The 22,411-nt window shown below is 40.7% G+C and overlaps 1 protein-coding gene and 1 long non-coding RNA gene across 8 annotated transcripts in view; one reads left to right on the forward strand and one right to left on the reverse strand.

Moving 5' to 3' along the window:
* The window catches only part of LOC139083639 (uncharacterized), a 28,533-nt gene extending 20,468 nt beyond the window's left edge, over positions 1–8,065 (reverse strand). The window contains exon 1 of the long non-coding RNA XR_011540523.1: positions 7,929–8,065. This is a non-coding gene — a long non-coding RNA (uncharacterized lncRNA). The remainder of the gene's footprint in view (positions 1–7,928) is intronic.
* MON2 (MON2 homolog, regulator of endosome-to-Golgi trafficking) overlaps positions 4,478–22,411 on the forward strand; it is a 103,722-nt gene continuing 85,788 nt past the window's right edge. For 4 of the 7 annotated variants that reach the window (XM_008522314.2, XM_008522315.2, XM_008522316.2 and 1 more), the window contains exons 1-2: positions 8,201–8,716; positions 19,736–19,799. In XM_008522314.2, coding sequence (XP_008520536.1) covers positions 8,606–8,716; positions 19,736–19,799 — 175 coding nt within the window. In that variant the 5' untranslated portion in view covers positions 8,201–8,605. Of the gene's footprint in view, positions 4,618–8,200; positions 8,717–19,735; positions 19,800–22,411 lie in introns of those variants that run through there. The other 3 variants (XM_008522318.2, XM_070621922.1, XM_070621920.1) reach the window with 2 other exon arrangements.

Below are 22,411 nucleotides of genomic sequence, written 5' to 3' on the forward strand. Positions count from 1 at the left end.
CTTTTTTTTTTTTTTTAAGGAAGATTAGCCCTGAGCTAACTGCTGCCAATCCTCCTCTTTTTGCTTAGGAAGCCTGGCCCTGAGCTAACATCCGTGCCAATCTTCCTCTACTTTATATGTGGCACAGCTGCCACAGCATGGCTTGCCAAGCGGTGCCATGTCCGCACCCGGGATCCAAACTGGCAAACCCCGGGCTGCCGAAGCAAAATGTGCACTTAACCGCTGCGCCACCGGGCCGGCCCTGAATTCTTGTCTTGATAACTTTCTCAGTACCTTTGTTCCTCTATGATTGAGGACAAGGATCCATATAAGTAAAACAAATGCTTATTGAAACCTATATACATTTGCCCATGTATAACTATGAACCATGTATAAGCTATGAATAACACTCGGGCCTTTCCACTGAAGAACTTGTGGTATGGCGAGGAGACAGAGAAATAACCTCACAATTAAATGCAGTGTGTGACTGCCCAAAGGGAGACGTACTAGCGCTGGGACAACCCTAAAGCTCTTTCTTCCTACACAGATAATCAATCTGAAAGGAAGGCTCCAATCAATAAGGTGTTCAGGAAATACATCAAAGGAGGAGACAGGCCTCAAGCTGTATCAGATTTTTCATGGGATCACATGTCACTTCTGAAATGCGACATAGGAGCACAAGTTTTACAGTCAAAAACCTGTGTTGGAATCCTGACTCACTGCCTACTAGCTAGAGGACCTCTAGAAAGTGAATTAATCTCTATGAGCCTGAGTTTCCTCATCTGTAAAACAGAAGCAGTAATTCTTTTTTTTTTTTTTAAAGATTTTAATTTTTTTCCTTTTTCTCCCCAAAGCTCCCCGGTACATAGTTGTATATTCTTCGTTGTGGGTCCTGCTAGTTGTGGCATGTGGGACGCTGCCTCAGCGTGGTTTGATGAGCAGTGCCATGTCCGCGCCCAGGATTCGAACCAACGAAACACTGGGCCGCCTGCAGCGGAGCGCGTGAACTTAACCACTCGGCCACGGGGCCAGCCCTCAGAAGCAGTAATTCTTAACTCACAGGATTTTTTGCCAAGGTTAAATTAAATGAGATAGTAAATGCGTGTCGTGTAGAGCTTCCCACACAGTTGCTCCATAAATGGTAACTATCACCCCTCTTCAGACTTAGAGGAGGACTCAGAGGACCACCTTGGTGTAGAGCCTGCTTTGTGTGTGCACTCGTCTCCTGATTTTTCCAGTTAGGGAATATCGAGCTAAACAAATATGATTTCCTACGTCTATACCTGGCTTTATGGGACAGGTCTTATAATTCTAAAGCACATTTTGAGGTGTCTAGTCAAGCAGCTGGACATAGACATGGTAATTGCAAAGAGGTAGGGCTAACCAGGGAAAATGGGAGGACGAAACAATACGTGCCCATTTGGTGAAAGAGCAGTAGGTTGAGGAGTGGGAAGAACCAGAGGCCACAGGAAGAAGTCTAGACAGGAAGGCAGCATTTGATATCGAAGAACAGATTAACAAACAACAGATAATATTAATATTCAGGGTTGATAACTGACTTTAAGAAGATCCAGCCAGAGGAACATGTTGTTCAGCCACGTGGGCAGACAAAGCTCCTCCATACAGGGAGGCAATATTCTGAGGTCCAGGCAGGTGGGCAGGACATGGCGCTGGGCTCAGGCACTAACTCTCAGTCTGAGGAGGCGCCTGGGTATTCATAAGAATATTCCTAAAGAACTGAGGTACCAGGTTACAAGTCAGGGTTTCAAAGAGAACAAAACAGTGATCAAACTGCCGGAACTAATGCTAGATGCAGGGTTTCTCTACCTCAGTGCTACCAACATTTTGGATTGGATAATTTTTTGTTGGGGAGAAGGGGTGCCCTGCATGCTGTAAGATGTTTAGCATCAGCCCTGGCCTCTACCCACGAGATGCCATTAGTATCCCCACCCCAAGTTGTGACAATCAAAAATGTCTCCAGACATTGCCAAATGTCCCAGGGCAAGGAGTGGGAAAAATCAGCTCCAATGGAGAACCACTGGGCTAGAGGGAGCCTGGTGAGAGAGCTGTCCGCCAGCGGAGGCGGAGGCAGAGGGTCTCAGGGAGGAGCTGGTCTAGGAGGGGTAACGACCGAGGGGGCCCAGGAACACCAGTGTAGGCAGCATTCTGTCCAGATCCCTATCCCTTTTATCATTTCTGTGTAGCCTGTCTGGTCTTCTCTGTCCCCTTTTTTTCAGCACGCTTTTGCTTCCAAAAGACTGTCCCCTGGGCTTCTGTAGCTTCTTTGCCCCACATACACAAGAGCCAGAGGAACTGGGAGAGATGTGTGTGAGGGACTCCCTGGCTGAAGGGGTTCCCCAAATTCCCCTGCCCTCCCTGGGGCTTTGCCTGATCGGCCTCTTCTACTTCCTTGCCTTCTCCACTCTTACTGGTTTCTTCTGGGAACACGGCCATAATAAATCACAGCATACAAATCTCTCCTGAAGGCCTGCTCCCAGGGACCCCAGCTCAATTCAGCCAGTAAGGCTGGAGTCGAAGGACAGAGTCAGGTGTGAGAAGGAAGTCCAGGAGGGCAGTTCGGAATGAAGACTACGAATGACAAGGCTGGCCTGAAGCCCCCATCAACGTGGTTTCCAGTGGGAGACAAGGCAATGAGACAGGTGATTTAAAGGAGCAAAGGATGACCAGCGTGGTCTTGGTCTCAGGAAAAGGTGGAAAGCAAGAATAAAGCACAAGGTCTTAAGGTGGTACAAAATAATGGAACTATTAGAAAAAAACACCTTTAGAATAATTTGTTGTTAATATTAAATATCTTCACAGAATTCATCACAACCACAGGCTGAAAGAGTCCATAATCCTCTGGACTATGAAAATGCTGCAGTGGAGTATTTCAATCTCTACCTCAGTAATACAGAAAGACCCTGGCAAACCTGTATACTGTCCCCTCCTACTTTCGCTGGTGAAAACATTCTGGGAGCTATGGGAGTGGAGGCCATCGATCAGGGGTGACTGTTGCTTCTGTCTTTTCAGAGCAGAACTATTTCTGCACCATTTGCACTCCAGGATACAAGGAGTTAGGGAAGGACCAGCTAAGAGATGACTGGCCCTGAGCTAACATCTGTGCCCATCTTCCTCTACTTTCTATGTGGGATGCCTACCACAGCATGGCTTGATGAGCGGTACCATGTCCGCACCCGGGATCCGAACCGGCGAACCCCAGGCTGCCAACGCAGAATGTGCGAACTTAACTGCTGTGCCACCAGGCTGGCCCCTAAAAAATAATTTTGGAGAGTAACCTTAAGAAAGATACAAGCAACTTATCCTTACATCTAGAAACGCAGTGTTGGAAATAGTAAATTATAGGTTCTCTACTCATAATTTGCCTTTTGTAATCATTTCTTTATTCAGTAAAGAAATCATCTGTATTCTTCAGCCAGTATGTAATTTAGACCAGTCAGTAAGTTATAATTTTTAATTCTGAAAATTAAAGCTTAAGGGATTCTTTGAGAATATGTTATAAGAAATACATAGACAGCATGTACCAAGAGGCATTAAAAACTAACCATTTCTGGTAAAATTCTTTTTAAAGTAAACAAGAAAAAGTAAAATTCTTTTAAAAGAAAAGTCAAAAAAGAAAATTGTAAAAATGAATTAATTTCAGGAAAAGTAATTCAGAGTGAGAGAATTAATGATGACACAGGAAAAAATAATAGAGTGAGACTACTTAAAACATAATTACTGATAAAAAGTGGGTAAAAAAGCATTTACAAATACATTTGCAAATAAAATTTCTTATTAATTCATTCAACTAACAGACCTCTGATAGGTTTTCTTCAGCATACATGCCTATGTTCTGTACCATGGGAACACCTTACCCTGACCCCATAAAACCAATCACCCTTGACCACAGCTGTTTGGGCCAGGCGTGTCCCCCTGCTCCAAGGACAGTTGATCTGTATTCCCTTCAGTGACCTAGGAGGTGGCCCAGCAAAAAGCATTAGCACAATCGGAACACACCACCTATAGTATTCGATTTGCTGAACTACTTAGGTTCTTTTTCTTCAGAAATTTGAATGTGATGCATAAAAGGAAAGTATATAGTTGGTAGGGTAGTGAGACAGAAGCTAAATAGACTGAGAAAGAAGAGCAGCAGAGCCTTGAGGTAGCAGGAGACACGAGGAAGCCGAACCTCAATGACAGAGCATTGGGACCGAGGCAACTGGCTGGCAGAAGCAGGAGAAATACTAGCAGACATAGAGTGGATGTGTCTCGGTAACACTTAAGCATTAGAGGAGGGAGAAGGAAGCGGAACACATCTGCTGCTGAGATTAATCAAGCAGTTATGGAGGCCAAAGCGCTTTCTAGTTCCCAAACTACACTGCAGGCTCTGTGAAGCCACACCTTTCCTATTCCCATAGGGCCTGGCTTTGTGCCTGGAATTCCTTTCTCTCTTATTTTCACATGCATTCTTTCTTTGAACCTCTGCTGCTTGAGGTATCTAAAAGGATCGAACTAGCACACCATGTAAAGGAGTTTAGACTTTAATCTTAAAACAACAGAAAATCGTAAAAGGGCTTCATATTTTCATTTTAGAAAGAAGACTCTAGGACCAGAAAATAAATAGAAAATGGACTGGAGGTAAGGATTATACTTTGGAAATTGTTCTTCTAAACCAGTGAGTGATGATGATGGCCTGAACCAAGCTAGTGAGAACGGAGAAAAGCGGGTGAAGTGGAAGGTTAGGAAAGGGGATGAATGAACAGAATTTGACTCAGCTGAGACGCAGTGGATGTGGAGCAGGAAGAGCCAAGTTTGATTCTCAGTTTCCCGGTCTGGACAAGCAGATGGATGGTTGAGCCTTTCATGGAGAAAGATAATGTACGAAGAGGACCAACTCCTTTTTGGGGAGGAGTGTTAGGTGCCAATGAGACTTCCCGGTAAAGATGTCCAGCAGGCAGTGGAATATTCATGTCGGGATCTCACACAAGAGCTCTGGATTTATAAGCTTGTGTATAAGGGCTTGATATCATGACTTTCAGAGATATCCAGGTAACAGTTTCTAGTTTTGTTTCCATAGCACTAAATTCAGGAATGTACTTGGACTAGATTGTTAGCCCAGGAAGGCTGAGAATAAAGAATCTGTTCATGTCTGAATATTTGCTATACTGTACCTTAGCTATCACGTTGTGCCTTGTAGAACTCAGAGACTAATGGGCTACCTTGCTTAGGTGAGGTGGTTTCTAGAGAAGGCTACTTACAGGACTGGTCTAGCTTTATGTGTATAAGCCTAGGACTGGGAGGGGATATGAAATTTCCAGAAGGTTTGATGTTATGTATTCCAGAAGGTCTGAGAATTTGGAAGGTTTAAAAGCTTGCGCTTTCATTCTTAGCTGATATTGCAACTACATTCCTTTCTGCATCCCTTAGATAAGTAAACCCAAGTGGTGTCTCTGTTGTGGTATTTGTTAATCTAGACATTCTATTGGTATTTGTCAATATGGAGGTTATACAGGGTGATATCAATCTATCAATAGATCGGCAGTAAGTGAAACCATCGGTGTGCATAAGATCACTTGAGGAGAATAAATTAAGAAGAATAGAGAGCACAGGATTCTGGGAAACACTAACAGACAAGGAATAGGTGGAAGAGAGAAAAGTCCAAGAGGACAATAAAGAATGATGGTGAAATCTGAGGGATTGAACATAGAAAAGTAGATTGAGTAATATTTGTATTTCATCACTAAATTGAGACAGATATTTCAGAATATGAGACAAGCTTTCTTGTTACACATGAATACATGCTCATTTTTAAACAGATAAGTTTTCTAAAAGATTCATAACAAAGGATCAGAAAAAGACACGAGTTTCCTAATTTTCAACTAGAAGGTTAAAACTTGCTGATAATTAAGTCTTTTTATAAGTTAATAAAAGACAGCACGTGTAATGATCACAAAAGAGCTACCATTTTCTACTCCCTAATTAAAACATGTACTCAGTCCTTACTGAGTGCCAGGCATTGTGCTTTTCCTGCAATATCTCAGTTAGACATTAGAACCACCGCATGAGGAAGGCACTTGTATTTTCTTCTTTTAAAGATGTGGAAACTGAAGATTAAGTTAAGTAATTTGCTAGAGTCACCCAGGGAGTAACTAACAGAGCTGAGATTCCAGCGTAGGGTTTTTTGACTGCAGAACATGAGGTTTAACCACTACTTGATAACGCTGTGAAAGCATTACTTATGGTAATAAAAGGTTAAATTGATCAGGCCTTTGTTAATGTAATTTTCAGTGAAGACAGATTTTGTAGCCACAGAAGACCATTTTACATTACATCAACACTTAGAGGTGTGCTACAATTTTGAAAGTTCTTGAAGTACTTGAGAACAATAATATATATATTTGAATAATTTGTTTTTGCTATTAAAAGAGAAATGATTCTGTTTTTCGGAATGCTAACTCCTGAGTTTAGCTGGTTTCTTAACCTGTAGAATCAAAAATTATTTTTACATCTGCTAACTTGCTTAGTTTTGGCATAAAGTCACGCATTGTTTCTGGGGCAGTACAATCTCACAGGGCATATGTAGACAGAAAACTATTAATTTTTGTTTTTTAAAAGAAATTTACAGAATACTAAATATAGGTAATTGTTACACCTTAAGAAAATTTTAGTTTTTCAAATCGTTATAAGTATTGTTTTCAATTAATGAATTCCAATCGCATTCCTTCAACTATATATAATAGAGATGTAAAAGACTCTGATGATTTTGAATCAATCATGCCAAAGTTACTAATAGCAAAAAAATTAAATTTCAAAAGCAAAATCGTCTACATGGGTGGGAGTTTGATCCTAGATAACTGGGCCATTTATTAGAGGACCATTTTTAAAAGCCCCCTGAAACCCCAAGAATAAGGTCTGCCACATATTGCACCTAAGCTTTTTTTTTTTGCCAAATTCACAGCTTTTAATAGATAAAGCTTACACCGTAGGAGCTGTCAAATTTCCCAGAAGTTGTGAAATAGGCACAGATGATCTACACTACTGTTTCCGGAGCTCCCTACTCATCTGCCACCTCCAACCATCCTTGCTTTGCTGCTTCTCGAAATGAAAAAATATATATATTTAGTTTACAAAGTACTTGCGGTTCAAGGCCTTCTTATTTTACAGTCAAACACTGCCGCCCACTGACAATCCCACAGTTCACCGTCTTTCATCCGGAAAAGGTGTTACCGGCTCAGCTGTCTGAAGGTGTTTATTTCTTCATGTCCTACCTCTACCCTCGTTCAGCCTTTCCCTCCACCTTTCTCTGCTCCCTCCTCAGTAGCTGCGAAAAGTCTTGTATAAAAGTATACTGACCTGGATCTTCGGAGAGGCCCAGATGATTTTTCTGTTTATCTTTCCTCACCTGTATTTGGCTTTCCTATCAGTTCCTTGTTTAAGCATCACAACTCTGTTTTAGGTAGGGTATTCCTTCATCCCACAAATATTTATTGATCATCTACTGTGTGCTAAGCACTGTCGCAGGCGCTGGAGATACAGCAGGAAACAAAACAAACCCCAGCGCTTCTGAAGCTTTCCTTTTGGCGGGGAGCAGGGCCGGCTGCTCGGGGAGGGGGCCGGGTCGCGCGGCGCCGGGTGGGGAACCGAGGGAGTCTGGCTTTTACTCGGGGTGAAGGGGAAAGCCAGCGGAGGGTTTGGAACGTTTTATCGCTCATGTCACAGATTAAGAAAATAAGTGACTACTCCGCAGGAAGTGCACCAGGGCGCTTTGTACAACTCTCTGGAGGAACAGCAATTTAGGTCCTGGGGAGTAAATGAACAGGAAGTAGGCGTTGATTTGGGGCTACTGGCCCAGAGACGCGACGGGACAGGAACGAAGAGGGACAAGACAAACGATAAATCCAAAAGGAAGCGAAGTGTTTACACCGAAATACAATTTAACACAAACATACGCGAGGAGATACGCCAAGGAGGACCCGGGGCTCCGTTCAGACCCTTGTCACCGAAAAAATCGAATCCGGACGAGGCTAACCGCCAGCACCCAACCCTACGCGGCCGCCGGCCGTGCAGCTGGGGAAACGCCCCGCCCGGAACTGGGCCCGCCCCCAGCGTGACCCCGCCCCCGGCCGCGCCCCGCCGGCGGCTCGTCACCTGGTTGGCTGCTGCGGGGGCGGTGTCCGCGGTCCCGGAAGTGCGGTTGACGTGTCCCGGCCGCGCTCGGAATTGTGGGCGACTCGGCTAATGGCGTCGGCGAGTCAGGGCTGCCCGGGGGGCCGGCGCTGAAGCGTTCTGCCAGGTTGGCCGGTGACGACCGGGGCAGCCGGGCCCCGCAGCAGCGGGAGGGACCTGCCCGACTGGTGGGCTCCTCGGCCAGTGCCGGCGGAGCCTAGCGGGGCGGGGCGGCTGCGGGGGGCGCCGCGGAGAGGAGCCGGGGAGTTGCGAGGAGGCTGCGGGGGGCGCTCGGGCTCGCTCCGGGTTCGCCGCCCAGGCCCGGCCGAGCCCCCGCGGAGCCCGAGGGGCGGGCTGCCGAAGGGCGGGGGCCGCCGGGAGGCAGCCAGTGGCCCCGAGGCGCTGACAGTGCCGGAGTCCGTTTGCGCCGCTCGGAAGTCGGCTCGCAGTTCGGGGGATCATGTCCGGCACCAACAGCCCCGAGGCGGTGAAGAAGCTGCTGGAGAACATGCAGAGCGACCTGCGGGCCCTGTCCCTGGAATGCAGGAAGAAGTTCCCGCCCGTCAAGGAGGTGAGCCGCGGCGGCGTCGGGCGAGGGCGCGGGGGCCGCCCGGGCCGGTCCGCGCGGGCCTTCGCCCCGGTCCTTTCCCTCCGCCCTCCCCGTCCCGATTCGCGAGCCGGCGGGCTGTCCCGCAAGCGCCCTTTACACTTTCCTTTGGGGAGGCCTCAGGCGCTTTGATTTCCTCTGTTCCCCTCTCCTCCGATTAGGGATGAAGTTCGCGGAGGGAGCCGATTCGGCGATTTCACCTGGGTGTGTTGTAACCCTCGGCTCTTCTGGCTTAGCCAAACCAGAGTGGTCAGACTTAGGTTTGTTGCTTCTGAAAGCTCATGTCCACCGTTGTGGACCGCGCTCCTCGCGTTTGTAGTGTGTATCACTGAGTCAGAAGCAGCTGTGCTTCTTGCCGTGTGTCATGCAGCTTAGCTCCGTATCGATCCCAAGAAGGATTAATAAATTACCCCGAGACACCAGTTTACGACAGACGTTGAAGACCCACAGTACCATGTTCAGCCTTGTCAAGAGCAGTCCTGTAATGGGAGACCTGGGCTCGGAGTCGAATGGAGTACACTTGGATTTAAGTGCTAGCAATACGTGTTACCTAACCTCTTTGAGCTTCAATTTTCTTTCAGATGTAAAATAGGGTTAAAGGGTGGATTTATTAGATTATGGTGGGAAAGTCGTCAGCTCAAAAAGGGTATTATTAAAGAGGCTTAATCATAGCTACAAATTAAAATTCTCCAAGTATTTTCTGAATTGAAATTTTTTAACGTTTAATCCCTATTGGCTTTTTCTCTTAAGATGCCATTTTAGTTGTCTTAAACTTTTTAAAAACGCTACTCAGTTTCTTTTCTCATTTCTGAAATAAGATATTCCAGTGGCATTTTTGTAAAAGCAATTATTTTATTTCTATTCTTATTTAATGTAGTTTGGTATACCTGGAGTTTTTTACTATTTGCCCTAAAAGGTCACCAAGGAATTCTGAAATGTTTTCATACTTACCTAAATGTTTTGCCTTTATTATTATAAAGATTCTGTAATAAAACTTACCCAATAAAGTTTGGATTGTAGGCTTCCAAGGAACCCTAACTTTTCTGTAAGTGCTTTGGTCTCGGTCTTCCACAAACTCCATCTAGTATTTCTTTAATAAAGTAAGCAAGTATTACCCAGAGATGGAAACCAGATATGTCTTTTTTTGAAAGATGACTGTTATATGTTTTATGTCAGATATTCACTAGTATGTTTTGATATAGATTTTCATTATTTTCTCTATATCATCTCCTGTTGAAAGTTAAAACAAGTAATTTTAAGAAATTAAGCTGTTTTAAAGAATTTTAATGAATTAGTCTGTTCTAGTTGTAAGAGAAATGCTCTCATTTAGAAAATGTCAAATCCTATTTTGTAATTTTTATTTTATTTTATTTTTTTATTTTTGGTGAGGAAGATAGTCCCTGAGCTAACATCTGTGCCAGTCTTGCCCTATTTTGTATGTGGGATGTGCCACAGCATGGCTTGATGAGCAGTGTGTATATCTGCGCCCTGGATTTGAACATACAAATCCCGGGTCACTGAGGCTGAGCATAGGAACTTAACCACTATGCTGGCCCCCTATTTTGTAATTTTAACAATAATTTATAGAACTCACAGTTCCCAGTTCTTATAATTCATATAAAAACTATGATTCCTCTATATTACAGGCCTTTGTGGGCTAGCTTGGAAATTTAATTGCCATTTATTACATTATTTCTGTTGGAAAATGCATTCAGAGTTCCAAACAGGTGACTTAAACGAGGCTCTAGAACTCAATCCATTTCTGATCTAGGAACTTTCAATAAAGCTCATGAGCTTTTTTTCCTTAAACATTGGCTAAAGAGGTGTTTAGTAATTGCAGCCAGTCTTTGAGGTAATGGCAAAACTAATTCTGGATTTGATTATCTCTGGTACATAGTTTCCTGTATAGTGCACGCTTTACAAGAATTTGTTGAATGTAAGACCTTTGATTCCTTACCCAATGGCACTTTTCATATACTTCGGGCCCTGCTTTAGGAACTGAAAAATGACCTTGACTGTGCCACAAGTTTAAAACAATAATAAAGTAATTAGCCTAATAGTGATGATCTTTTAGGAGAGAGCCTTGACTTTCAAGAAATATTTTGGTTGAATTAAATTTTCCGTGGCAATTTAATAGCAGTGCCAAATTTTGGCTTTTGTTCTTTGAAGAACTGGTAAGTTTTCAGTTTTATTTATTTGGGGGAGGGGGGGCGGGGAGGAGGTGGGCTGTGCTTGGTAGACCCTAAGGCAAAACCTTTCTAAGCATAAGAAACTTTTTCATCTGTATATCGGTGTACTAGTTAACACTCTCCCAGTATCTTCACAGATATTACCTGAAAAATACTCGTTTGGAGTATTTTTCCTATAAGACTACTCAGGAACTTAACACAGTGCGGTGCTAATCGCATATATGCTTCGGAGGGAATGTCTCCTGCCTCAGCACTTTTTAAACAAGGTGGAATGAAGGGAGATCTTCTATATTTAGTCTTTATTTTAAGTTTTTAGTGGTTTCTACTTTTTTGGCCGTATGCTTGGCTGTAATTTTTTTTAAATTAATGATAAGCTGGATTTTTTTAAGATTTCAAATCGTTAGAAAAACAGAAGAAAAGAGTATTCATAAAGGATAGTGCCTTATTTACTGATATCTACTTTTTTGGATTTTTTACATAGTTTTCCCCATCTTGTTTTCATTTATAAATCTATGCTTCGCATGTTAAGTTGTTTTTTATAGTCGCTATAATTACACTGTCATTTTATAATAAAGGTAATAATTAAATAATAACAGCAATGCCTTCCTTCTTTTTTTTCCTGTTTTCTTTCTTAGTCCTTAAATGTAAACATTCATGCTTCAGTGTAACTTTTTTTTTTAAAGGTATGCTTTTTTGAGGAAACATTGTCCCTGAGCTAACATCTGTTGCCAATCTTGCTCTTTTTTCTTCTTTCTCCCCAGAGCGCCAGTACATAGTTGTGTATCTTAGTTCTAGGTCCTTCTGGTTCTTCCATGTGGGATGCCGCCACAGCTTGGCCTGATCAGCAGTGGCTTGATGGTCTGAACTGGTGAACCCTGGGCTGGTGAAGCAGAGTGCTCAAACTTAACTGCTCTGCCACCAGGCTGGCCCCTCAGTGTAACTTTTTTTAGCACAAGTGTACTGACTAATTTGTTCTGGAATATTTGTGTGAAAAATTTTTTCTTTGTCCTAAAAATTACTTTAAAGCTTTGTAAAATCACTTCTATATTATTGATATTCACTGGTTTTGGAGGCAGTAACGTCTGAAACTTTATGTATTTAATGAATAAACACTTTTTGGTTATTTCCTGTTTGCAGGCCCTACTCTGGAAACAGATGAGGGCAATCTGACTGAGCTTGAAAGTGTGGCCAGAGAGAGTTTAATGCTTGAGCTGAGTCGTAGTAGCATGAGTAGAAGGTAGCCAACAGAAGAAGTGGGAGGTGAGGTCATTCTAGGCAGAGGAAATAGCACGTGTTTGTATTCCATGTAAAATAAATTTCATGTGTAAGTGATTGGGAGCCATTAAAGCTTTTGAAGAGAGAGAGTCATAGGATCAGTTTATATTTAGTAGTATTACTGTAACAGTATTGGTGGGAAGAATTAGAGGGGACTGAGATTGAGGCGAAGCGAGCAAATTTTTAAAAATGATGATTGCCTGCATTACAGTAGCAGTAGAGGTAGACAGAAAGTTGCTTGCATTGTGGGAGACATGGCTGAAAGAGTATGGATTAAAAAGACATTAAGCAGGTAAAATTACGAGGGTATAGTGACCTTTTGTATAATATAGAGAAAGAAATCTATCATGCCTCCCAGGTTTTTGGCTTGGAAAACTGGGTGGATCACTAAGAGAAGGATCATAGGAGAAGCAAATGTTTTAGTGCCAAAAAGAGTAGTCATGAATATATTAAGTTTAAGATTTATGTGTGACATCCAAATGGAACTGACCAGTAAGTAGGTGTTTGAAAATGATGGTTTGGTACTTAAAGAGAGAGGTCTAGAATTTCAGATTTAGGAGTATCAGTTAATACATGATAGTAGAAGCCACAGGACTAGATAAGATGGGATAGAAAGAGTGAATAGAGTAAGCATATCAGGGCTAAAGAAAGAACTTTGGGAAGTAACAGCATTAAAGGGAAAGAGGCAGCTGGGCAGGCTAAGATTAAGGATATGGGAGAGACAGGAGAGATAGGAAGTTGTGGACAGTTTGGCCTGTGGCCTCTGTTTTCTTGGCAAGATAGGAAACCAGCTTGTTGCTAGGAGTAGTTAGTGATGAAAGAAGTGATGGGTAGGAAGTTTGAGGGGAGCACTGGATCACTTTGGAGAAGTGGAGGAGATATTGACTTGGAACACTTAAGAGTCTTGGCAGGAAAAGTGATTGAAATGATGATGGATCATGAGATGTAGGTTGGATTCCCAAAGAAGGAAATCCAACAGAGCTTTGATCTGTTAGAAGAAGATGGAGGGGCTAAGGGGCTAGGGGCACCAGTTTAATCAAAGAGCAAATGGAGTTGGGGAGTGGGAGAGCTAGATGGACAGGGATTGGGATCATAGTGGGGATATTGGATTTCAGATTGCCAAGTAGTGCTGCGCTGGAGGATGATGAAGTCCAGGGAGTGGGTGGTAGAAGAGGAGAGGGAATGAAAGTCATTTGAGCTGTGGTAGTCAGAATTAGGGTTTTGGATGGGTTTCTCTCTCTCTCTGTCTCTTAATAAAGTGGAATCAGTAAGGGTGTACGTAACAAAGTACAAATAGTCTTCCCAGGCTGTGTACTGTGTTTCCTCTTGCCCATTCAGGCCCGATAGAAGTTGGTTGGCAGGAGTTTTTGCCTAAAAAAGCAAAGGTTCCTGTGGTAGAGTTCCTCAGTGTCCAGTGTTTTTAGGCATGAGCTGGCTGAGGGGGACTTGGTGAAAGGGACGCCTTATACTTAGCGTCAGCAGGATTCTCCCTTTAACCAGCTATTTGCGAACTGAGGCCCAAGTCATTTGGCTCTTCTGGTAGGGAGAAGCTCCTTTTCAGGACATTATGACGATGAAGAGTCAGGGCTGGATAATGTTTACATGCTTAATTGGGAGCTATTTTTGTTCAGTATTTTATAATATACTATAGTTTTTTCCCATTGTCATTGGTTGGAGAAATTTGCTCATGATACAACCAGTTGTGTTCTTTCCTTCGTAAGCATAATAAAATAAATCCATGTTTTATATACTGAAATGTTTTAATAATTTATTCAAAAAAACTTGCCAACACAGGTCAGAACAGTATGACAAGAGTGGTAAGGAGTTATAAGTCATTTTGGTCAAGACTTACTTTCCTACATAATGCAAATTTATATAACTTTGGCCTTTGTTTTTGAGTCTGCTTTTTCTTTTTATGCTGCTGTTGATTTTATTCCGGAAAAGGTACATTAGCTTTCTAAGTTCTCATTAAATTCGTTTTCTTCTGATAAATATTTTAGATGTTAACTTCAAGAGTAGTATAAGCAATAACTTTTTCACTGACTTCTCAGAAAATTTTACTAGCTTATTGCAGTGTCGTAAGAGCATTTTGTAGTGAGAGTCCTTTAAAAAGCTTTTGATTAGTCTATAGCATACTTTATATATTTATGAAAGTTAGTACCATGACCATTGAAATTTGTTAAAGTAGAAAACCTAACAGTTTATTTTTTACTAAGTTTTGACCATTGTATTTTTGTGTGTGTGAGGAAGATTGTCCCTAAACTAACATCTGTGCCAGTCTTCCTCTATTTGGTATGTGGCACACTGCTACAGCATGGCTTGATGAGCAGTGTGTAGGTCCATGCCCAGGATCTGAACCTGTGAACCCTGGGCCACCAGAGCAGAGTGCGTGAACCCAAACTCTACGGTACCAGGCTGGCCCCTGACCATTGTATTTTTATTTTCATGTAGACAATGGATAGAGGGCAAAGATGAATGAAAACATATTTCAGTCAAAAAGAATATATTATCTTCTTAGCACTGTGTTTTGTGTGATATAGAAGCAATAAAAGACATTGTTCCTGGCTTATAAACCAAAAAAGAAGACATACTTCAAAAGTGTAATTCTTCTTCTTTTTTTCTTTTATGTAAGTGTAGCTTATTTTCAGCCATGTACAAAACATTGGGTTTTGCTATTACTCTTATAATTTAATAGAAATTTATTAGTTTCCTAAGTGTAAAGCATGCCAGGAGATGCAGAAATGAATGAGAAACTGCCTTTATCTTCCTGAAGTTAACTCAAGGTTGAGTAAAATATTCTCTCTCCACTAGGCTAGGAACTTTGCATTCATTGACTATTGCAACATGTCATTCCAGTTTTACACATGAGGAAACTATGGTTTAGAGAGGTTCGGTCACTTGCATAAGGTAGTAAAGCTAGAAGGTGGAAGAAGTGGGATGTGAATCCATGTGCATCCATTTCTAACCCCTCTCCTTTCCGTTATAGCATGCTGCAGATGCCTTTAAAACATCCTTAACTTATTTTTATCATTGTTCTCATTCATCCGCCTTGCTTCATTATTTGTTATTATTCGTCATTCTTTCCATCTTGGAATTCTCTCATTTTGACTTTTGTGGCACTCTACTTTTGTATTTCTCCTCTCCATCTCAGTATTCTTTCTCCTTTTCTTTACATATAAATGCATCTCAAGTTTTGTCTTCAGCCTCTTCTTTCTCCATGCTCATCCCCTTAGCATTGTCATCCTCTCCCATTGCTTCTGGCTTTACCATAATGCTGGCTCCTAACTCTGCTTCACTAACTTGAGCTATTTCCAGCTGTCGAACACATCTACCAGAATATCTTTCACACATTTCAGATAGAACTTCTTGTAATTGAACTTATTTTCCTCAAAACTTGTCCTTTCCCACCACTTCACTTGTTCTGTTAGGGCTGTTTATCACTGTTGCTTACCTTGGTCATATTTGGCTCTCTTCTCACCCTCAGTTCTCTTTATTCATTGTCAGCTGTTCCTTCCAGCTCTGTAATTTCTAACACAACTCTCCTTTTTTCTATTTTCTCAGCTGTTATTCTAGTTGCAGGTTTCAGTCTTATGCCTGGCCTTTGATAGGCATTAATGGCATGAGAGACAAACCATTCTGTATGTTACCATCAGACTAGTATACTTAACCAGCTCAGAAACCCTCAGTGGCTTCTCTGTATTTATGGAACTCCTTAGCATAGCGTTAAGACCCTTTTGATCTTCCCAACCTTCCTTTCCACTTTGATCACCCTCAACTTTTCCTTTTATCTTTATGCTTCAGCCAAACTGTATTGCTGCTGCGTATTCTCCAAATATACCCTGCTGCTTCCTTCTTCTATGCTGTGCTTTCTGAGGTTTGTTTTGCTGCCTGGAATCACCTCCTCCCATCTTTCTTTTAAATTAAAATCCTACCTTTCCTTCAATCCCACTTTAAATGTTGCTCATCCATTTGTTGCATGGATTAACCAACTTTACAGATAATTTCTTCCCTCATTCATTTGTTCATGAAATAATTTTTGAATATTTACTGTGTGCCGTATACTAGCTAGTTGCTAAAGCAAAAACAGTTGCAGCTTCTGCCCAGGATTTTCAAGTTAATGTTCCTCTGCTTTATTACCTTTCTTTTAGGCTTATTTTAGAAGTTATTTTCTTATAGCTCTTATATTTTACCTTCTGTTACAGTTATTTTAGTATTTTTTTCTTTTCTAAACAGCTCCTTAAGGGTCAGTTTTGCGTCTTGTTTATCCTTCTGTCCACCATAGTACAAAGCATTTGTGTATCTAGGAGGTGCTAATAGATTCTTGTTGGAGACTAAATTTTTAAAAAGAAAAAGGATACCGTATACATAGGCATACCACATATATATTTTTAGTTAGCTACATGTAGTCTGCATTTCAGTCTTTCGTTTGATAGGTTATGTTAAAGAAAAATTTTTTATTTGTTTCCTAGAAGCCAGAGGTTTTTTGGTTTCTTTTTTTAGTCCAGAGGTTTTGAATAGGGTGCCGTGTAAGTTTATGTTTTCCAAAGCTTTGGGAGTGTGGATTTATTGCCTATTACGGGAGAAGATCTCATTGGTTGCCAGGTGGTAATTGTTTTATGAGCATATTGTCCTCTAGGGAGTGTTCTAGATCTAGTCAGTGTTCTCAAGTGTGGGCTTGACTTTAGGTCTTTTGACTTTACCTGACATCTGAAGTCATAAGTCATTAGGCAGCTTCATACCTTCCTGGTGTCTCATGAGTACATTATTCTCTGTAAGTTGCCATTAACTTGAATTTCACATTTCTTCTTTAGCTCTTGTTTCATGCTATGTCCTGTGACTAATTAATTTGGACCTTTGGTAACTTTGTTCTAATTTTGAGGCTCTACTTTCATAGATGTTGTAAAAAATATATGTTTTTAAAAAAGCAGAGCATAGGCACTTTGGTGAAGGGAAGCAGCATTTAATATATATATATATATTTTTTTTTTTTTAAAGATTTTATTTTTTCCTTTTTCTCCCCAAAGCCCCCCAGTACATAGTTGTATATTCTTAGTTGTGGATCCTTCTAGTTGTGGCATGTGGGATGCCGCCTCAGCGTGGCCTGATGAGTGGTGCCATGTCCGCACCCAGGATTCGAACCAACGAAACACTGGGCCGCCTGCAGCGGAGTGTGCGAACTCAACCACTAGGCCACGGGGCCGGCCCCTATATATATTTTTTTTTTGGTAAATTTTTACACACTTCTAGTAGTGGATGTTTGTTAATTCCCTTCCTAGCATCCTTTCCGTCTTGCTTCCTTTAGTGGTAGGCTGCACTCTTCCTTAGTTTTCAACCCGTTGGATTTGGATGCATTAATCTCATTCCTTGCTCCAGGGTACCTTGATTGGTTTAATCTAGTTGGAACTCTCCTCACCCCCACCTTCGTTTCTCCCCAAGTCGCATAATGCCAGTGAATGCTCCTGGAAAAGGAAAGTTTCCTCTTTCTTCCTCAAGAGCTAGCTTTCTCTCCTTCTAGATACTATCATATAAAATTGTGAGGTGTAGAATGGCTGCAGCTGTTTTTGTTGCCAAGATTGGAAGCAGCCTGCTTACCAGTGGAACAGGACAGAACCAAGAGAATGGCCCCTATCATTCTGATTTAACTGGAATGGGTTGCAACCTAGGCATCAAGATTTTTTTTTTTAAGCCTCTGGTATTTCTAATATGCACTGCCCCCCAAAATCAGACAATCTGTCATCTTTCCTTGAAGTAATTTATTTTGACTGTATTTTCTTGCTATTAGCCACGTTCACTTAATTTGGGACAGACATTTCCATTTCTTAAAGTTGTAGAAGTAAGTCCTAGTGTATCCATTAGGCTTCTTAGTTGTGAGCAGTGAAAGCTGACTGTGGCTGATTGAAGCAGAAATGAAGTTTACTCGTAGAATACTGAGTGGGTCACAGAATTGGTAGAAGGCTGGATGGAGCCAGCCTTAGAAAAAGTATAGGAACAAAGGGAGGCCAGACAGCTACACCACAGCCAAACTCCTGCCAGTGAGGCCATTACTGCTGTGTCTGCTGAACAGTGAGCTGCCTCAGATTGTGCTACTGGTTGTGCTGGCCACCCCATGCCACCACTGGTTCTGCTGCTGTCACGCCCTTGGAAACTAGATGTTGCCTCTGCTATTGCTGTCGTCAGAAAGAATTCTCTGTTGTCTCTGCTTTTCTGTGCCACTAGCCTGCATATTCAAAATCCCTGGTAGGTGTGTCTCATTGGTTAAGTGTAGGCTGCCAGGGCATATGGGAAAGCAAGTATCTGGCATTTTCAGTTTTTAATAGTGGAAGATAGGCTCTATCTTGCGTCAAAACTCATGAAGTGGGGAATTCTCCAAACACAGGCAAGGGCTTCACATGCTTGGAAGCTGACAGAATGACAAAAGTTGAGTACATGTAGTATAGCCTACAACGTGTTATTTATTTTATGCATTAATCCACTGGTCCTCAAACTAAGAACCCATAGGCCACTGATGTTCTTCCACAATTATTTTTAAACCTTTAGAGACTGCTACCAGTTGTCCTTTAGCAAGCGGTAAGAGGTAAAATAAATGAACAAGTAGCAAGCAAATTAATAGGAAAACTTGGACATATAACTTATGAGTACTTATGTATTATTTTTGGAGGTGTAGAGACCAGTATAAGTATAAAATAGCCATGTTTCTTGATAGTAAAAATGTTCTGAGTTTCTATGATGGAAGTTATATATCAATATTATATGTCAACACTGTCCAGTAGAAATATAACGTGGGCCTCAGATGCAATCCATATGTGTAATTGTAAATTGCATTAAAAAAGTAAAAAGAAATAGAAGCATTTAATTTTAATAATATATATTATTTAACCCAATATGTTCAAAATATTATCATTTCAACATTTGATCAATATAAATATTTAAGGGATAGTTTACATTCCTTTTTTCATACTAAATCTTCAAAATCTAGTGTGTATTTTATGCTTAGATCACAGCTCAATTTGGACTAACAACATATTAAGTGCTAAACAGCCACATGTACACTATGGCTACCAAATTGGACAGCACAATTCTGTGGCATTGTGTAAAATGCTATATGACTTCCAATATATACTATATATGACTTTACTTGATTTTTCAGTGTTTTACAGTTTTTTTAATGGTGGGGAGGGACGGGTGAAATGAGGAAGAGACACCTAATTTTTTTCGTTAGGCTTTGTTTTTATTTTTTGTTTTCTAAATATTTAAAGTCATGAGAGATTAGGGTAGTCCAGATGCACCTTAAGGCAACATGCTGTACTACAGAGATTGCATATAAATAATCAAATTAATCACATTTTGTTACATTTAAAGTATGTGTCACTACTAGGCGTTAGTATCTGAAGTTTTGAAAATAAAAAAGATAATAGTGACTCACTTTGCTCAAGATTTTATCTATCATATATGATTTTTTTCCTCTAGATAATTCATGTTGATAGTAAGTTTTATGTTCTAATTATTTTTATTCTTGCAGGCTGCTGAATCAGGAATAATAAAAGTTAAAACAATAGCTGCACGAAACACCGAAATTTTGGCAGGTAATTTTTTGTATTAAAAATTCAACAATTAATGAAAATTTGACTAATAGTAAAAGTAGAATCGTTAAAAAAAAAAATCAGTTTTCTGTATCATCTCTTCCTTATGCCCTAACATGTTATAGTGATAAAGAACATGTGCAAGTCCCTAACTTACGAACTAATTGAGTTTCCCAGAGATGAATGCTATAAAATTCTCTGAAATCAGAAAACTTAAAACTACTAACTCTTGAAAGACAAGAATTTTTCTTGCTTCTCTTTGCATTCTTTTCCGCCTCTTGTCAATCACCTAAGATACATCTTTCCCGTAAAAGGCATTCAATTAATATTTGTTGTATTGAATTGAATGGAAGCTTGGTTCTCAGTCTACCTTCCAAGATCTATTTTATCTTTAATATAATATGAGCAAGTCATAATATAGGATTATACATTTAATAGTACTATATGAGTTTTCAGTCCTGGGACTAAGACAATATGGTCATGAAGAAGGAATGAGAGTGGGGTGGAGAAAAGAAAAAATTGTTTTCTTACGTTCTCTTGATTAAACCTGGTTTTAAAGGAAGAGTTTTTAAGAGTTTCTCTTTGGCACCCTTTTGATACTCAGTCTGCTTCTTCCTTTTCTTTGGTGCCTTTCTGTTCTTGACTCAATAATGAATGTGGAAAACACGGAAACTTGCGTTTTTTGATAATCTGTTACGTGTGAGGCAGTTGTGCCACTCTATCTTACATAGGACAACCTTATGGGGAAATATTATTTTATAGTAGAGCAAACTGAGATGCACAGAGATTAAGTCACTTGCCTCAGCTCACATGATAGGTGGTGGAACCAGATTCAAATTGAGAGCTATTCAGAGCCCCTGTTCTTCCTGCTGCGGTGTGCTGCCATGGTACTGCAAGGTTTCCACACTGCCTGCTCCCTCCCAAGTGTTTGTACCTACCCAGTGCTTACTTCTCTGGTCCTTCAATCTGCATTTCCGGTGCCAGTAGTGCAGTGGCTCTCAGCTAGTTATAGGAGAAAAGCAGTCCTGTTAGGTTCATTTATACAAGGTCCAAATAGTAAAGAATCTCTTTAACTCTCATAAATCTCTACATTTTTAGAAGTGGATAGCAATAAATCCCTAATTGGTGGAACTTCAAAGAGTGTTACAACATGAAATGAAGACTTTGGGGGCAGCTTCCTCATGGGAGAGGAGAGAGGGTATCCCGTAGGCTTGCCAGCTTTGCTGGAAATTTGCCCTTGGGGTTAGCTCTCCTAAGGTGCTTCTGTTTCTCACAGCTTCTCTGGCTTGGAACATTCTGTCAAAACAGCAAATAGTTTATACCATTATTCACAGCACTGAATAGTGCTCTGTGTGGATGAGCAGGAGGGGTATTGTAAAAGTGGTAGGTAAAGGCAAAGCTATGTATAGTTGGGTTGAGGTGGGGGCAAGTGGGTTTTGGGAGATGCATGTTGGGTGGATTAGTTACCATGAGGAAATTAATGTTTAAAGATAAATTATGACCTGGATATTTTTAAGTTGGAGACATCATAGGGCAATTGTATTAGAATATCATTACAAATATTTACTTCTGCTGCTATCCTTGCTGATATCATGGTAAGTCCTTAATTATTCTCCAGTAATAGAAGTTTTCATTGGGCCTGTCATCAATGGAAGATTTTTTTAAAAGACTCATTTCTTCAGAGGATCACTGTCTGTTATAGAGTTCTATACCAAGTAAAGTGTCTAATTAGTTACTCTCAAGGATGAGTAAGAAAAATTTTGTCTCAGTCAGTGTAAACTTAATATATAGTTGGTCTTTTAATTTCATTTTAATTCAGTTAGCTTTATTCAGATCAAACTAGAACAAATCTTTATGCACATAACAATTACTAGGACATGAGTTACTATCTACAGTATCCAGAGCCATGTACTTGAGGAGTTATATTAGAGTTTAAACTTTTGCCTAGTATTTTTTACTAAGTATTTATAGCAGCTATACCTAAAAATTTATAGATTTTAGGCCACTGTCATCTGGAAAATCAGGGACTCTTGAGAACAAGGAAAGAGTTTAAATTAGTCAATATGTAGTTTCTAAACAATTAATTCAGAGTACAGTTAATACTGAGAAAAGTTTTAACTTTTTAAAAAATTTTCTGGGAAGTGGTTACTTCTCCATAGTGCTAGAGACTGTAGCTTACCGCTTTTGTACTGTAATGGATCTTAAAGATATTAAATAATTGAGGAGTCTCAAATGAAATGGGATATTGAATTCTCAGGTATTTCTGAATATTCAGAAAATTGTGAAAGGTTGCTATAAAAAATCAGAACCCTTAATCAGGATCAACTAGTCTGGTTAATGACACAGCATAGATTTATAGCCAACTTTCATTTTCTTAGATTTATTTTCTAAGGGAAGTTTATTTACATTGCAGAGTAAATCCTTGCTTTACATCTCCCCTTCTTTTAAGCATCCTCCTTTAATATTTATTTTTCTTTGTTTTCACTGCTGTCATGAATGCTGACAGAAGTGGGAATGCTATGCCAGGTAATGTCAGCACTGATTCAAATATACAGATCATTATCTCAAAATTTCCTTTTTCTTTAAAGATAAAACTCTGCAAATGAGAGATAGCA

This window comes from Equus przewalskii, chromosome 5, assembly GCF_037783145.1.
Source record: "Equus przewalskii isolate Varuska chromosome 5, EquPr2, whole genome shotgun sequence".
NCBI lineage: Eukaryota > Metazoa > Chordata > Mammalia > Perissodactyla > Equidae > Equus > Equus przewalskii.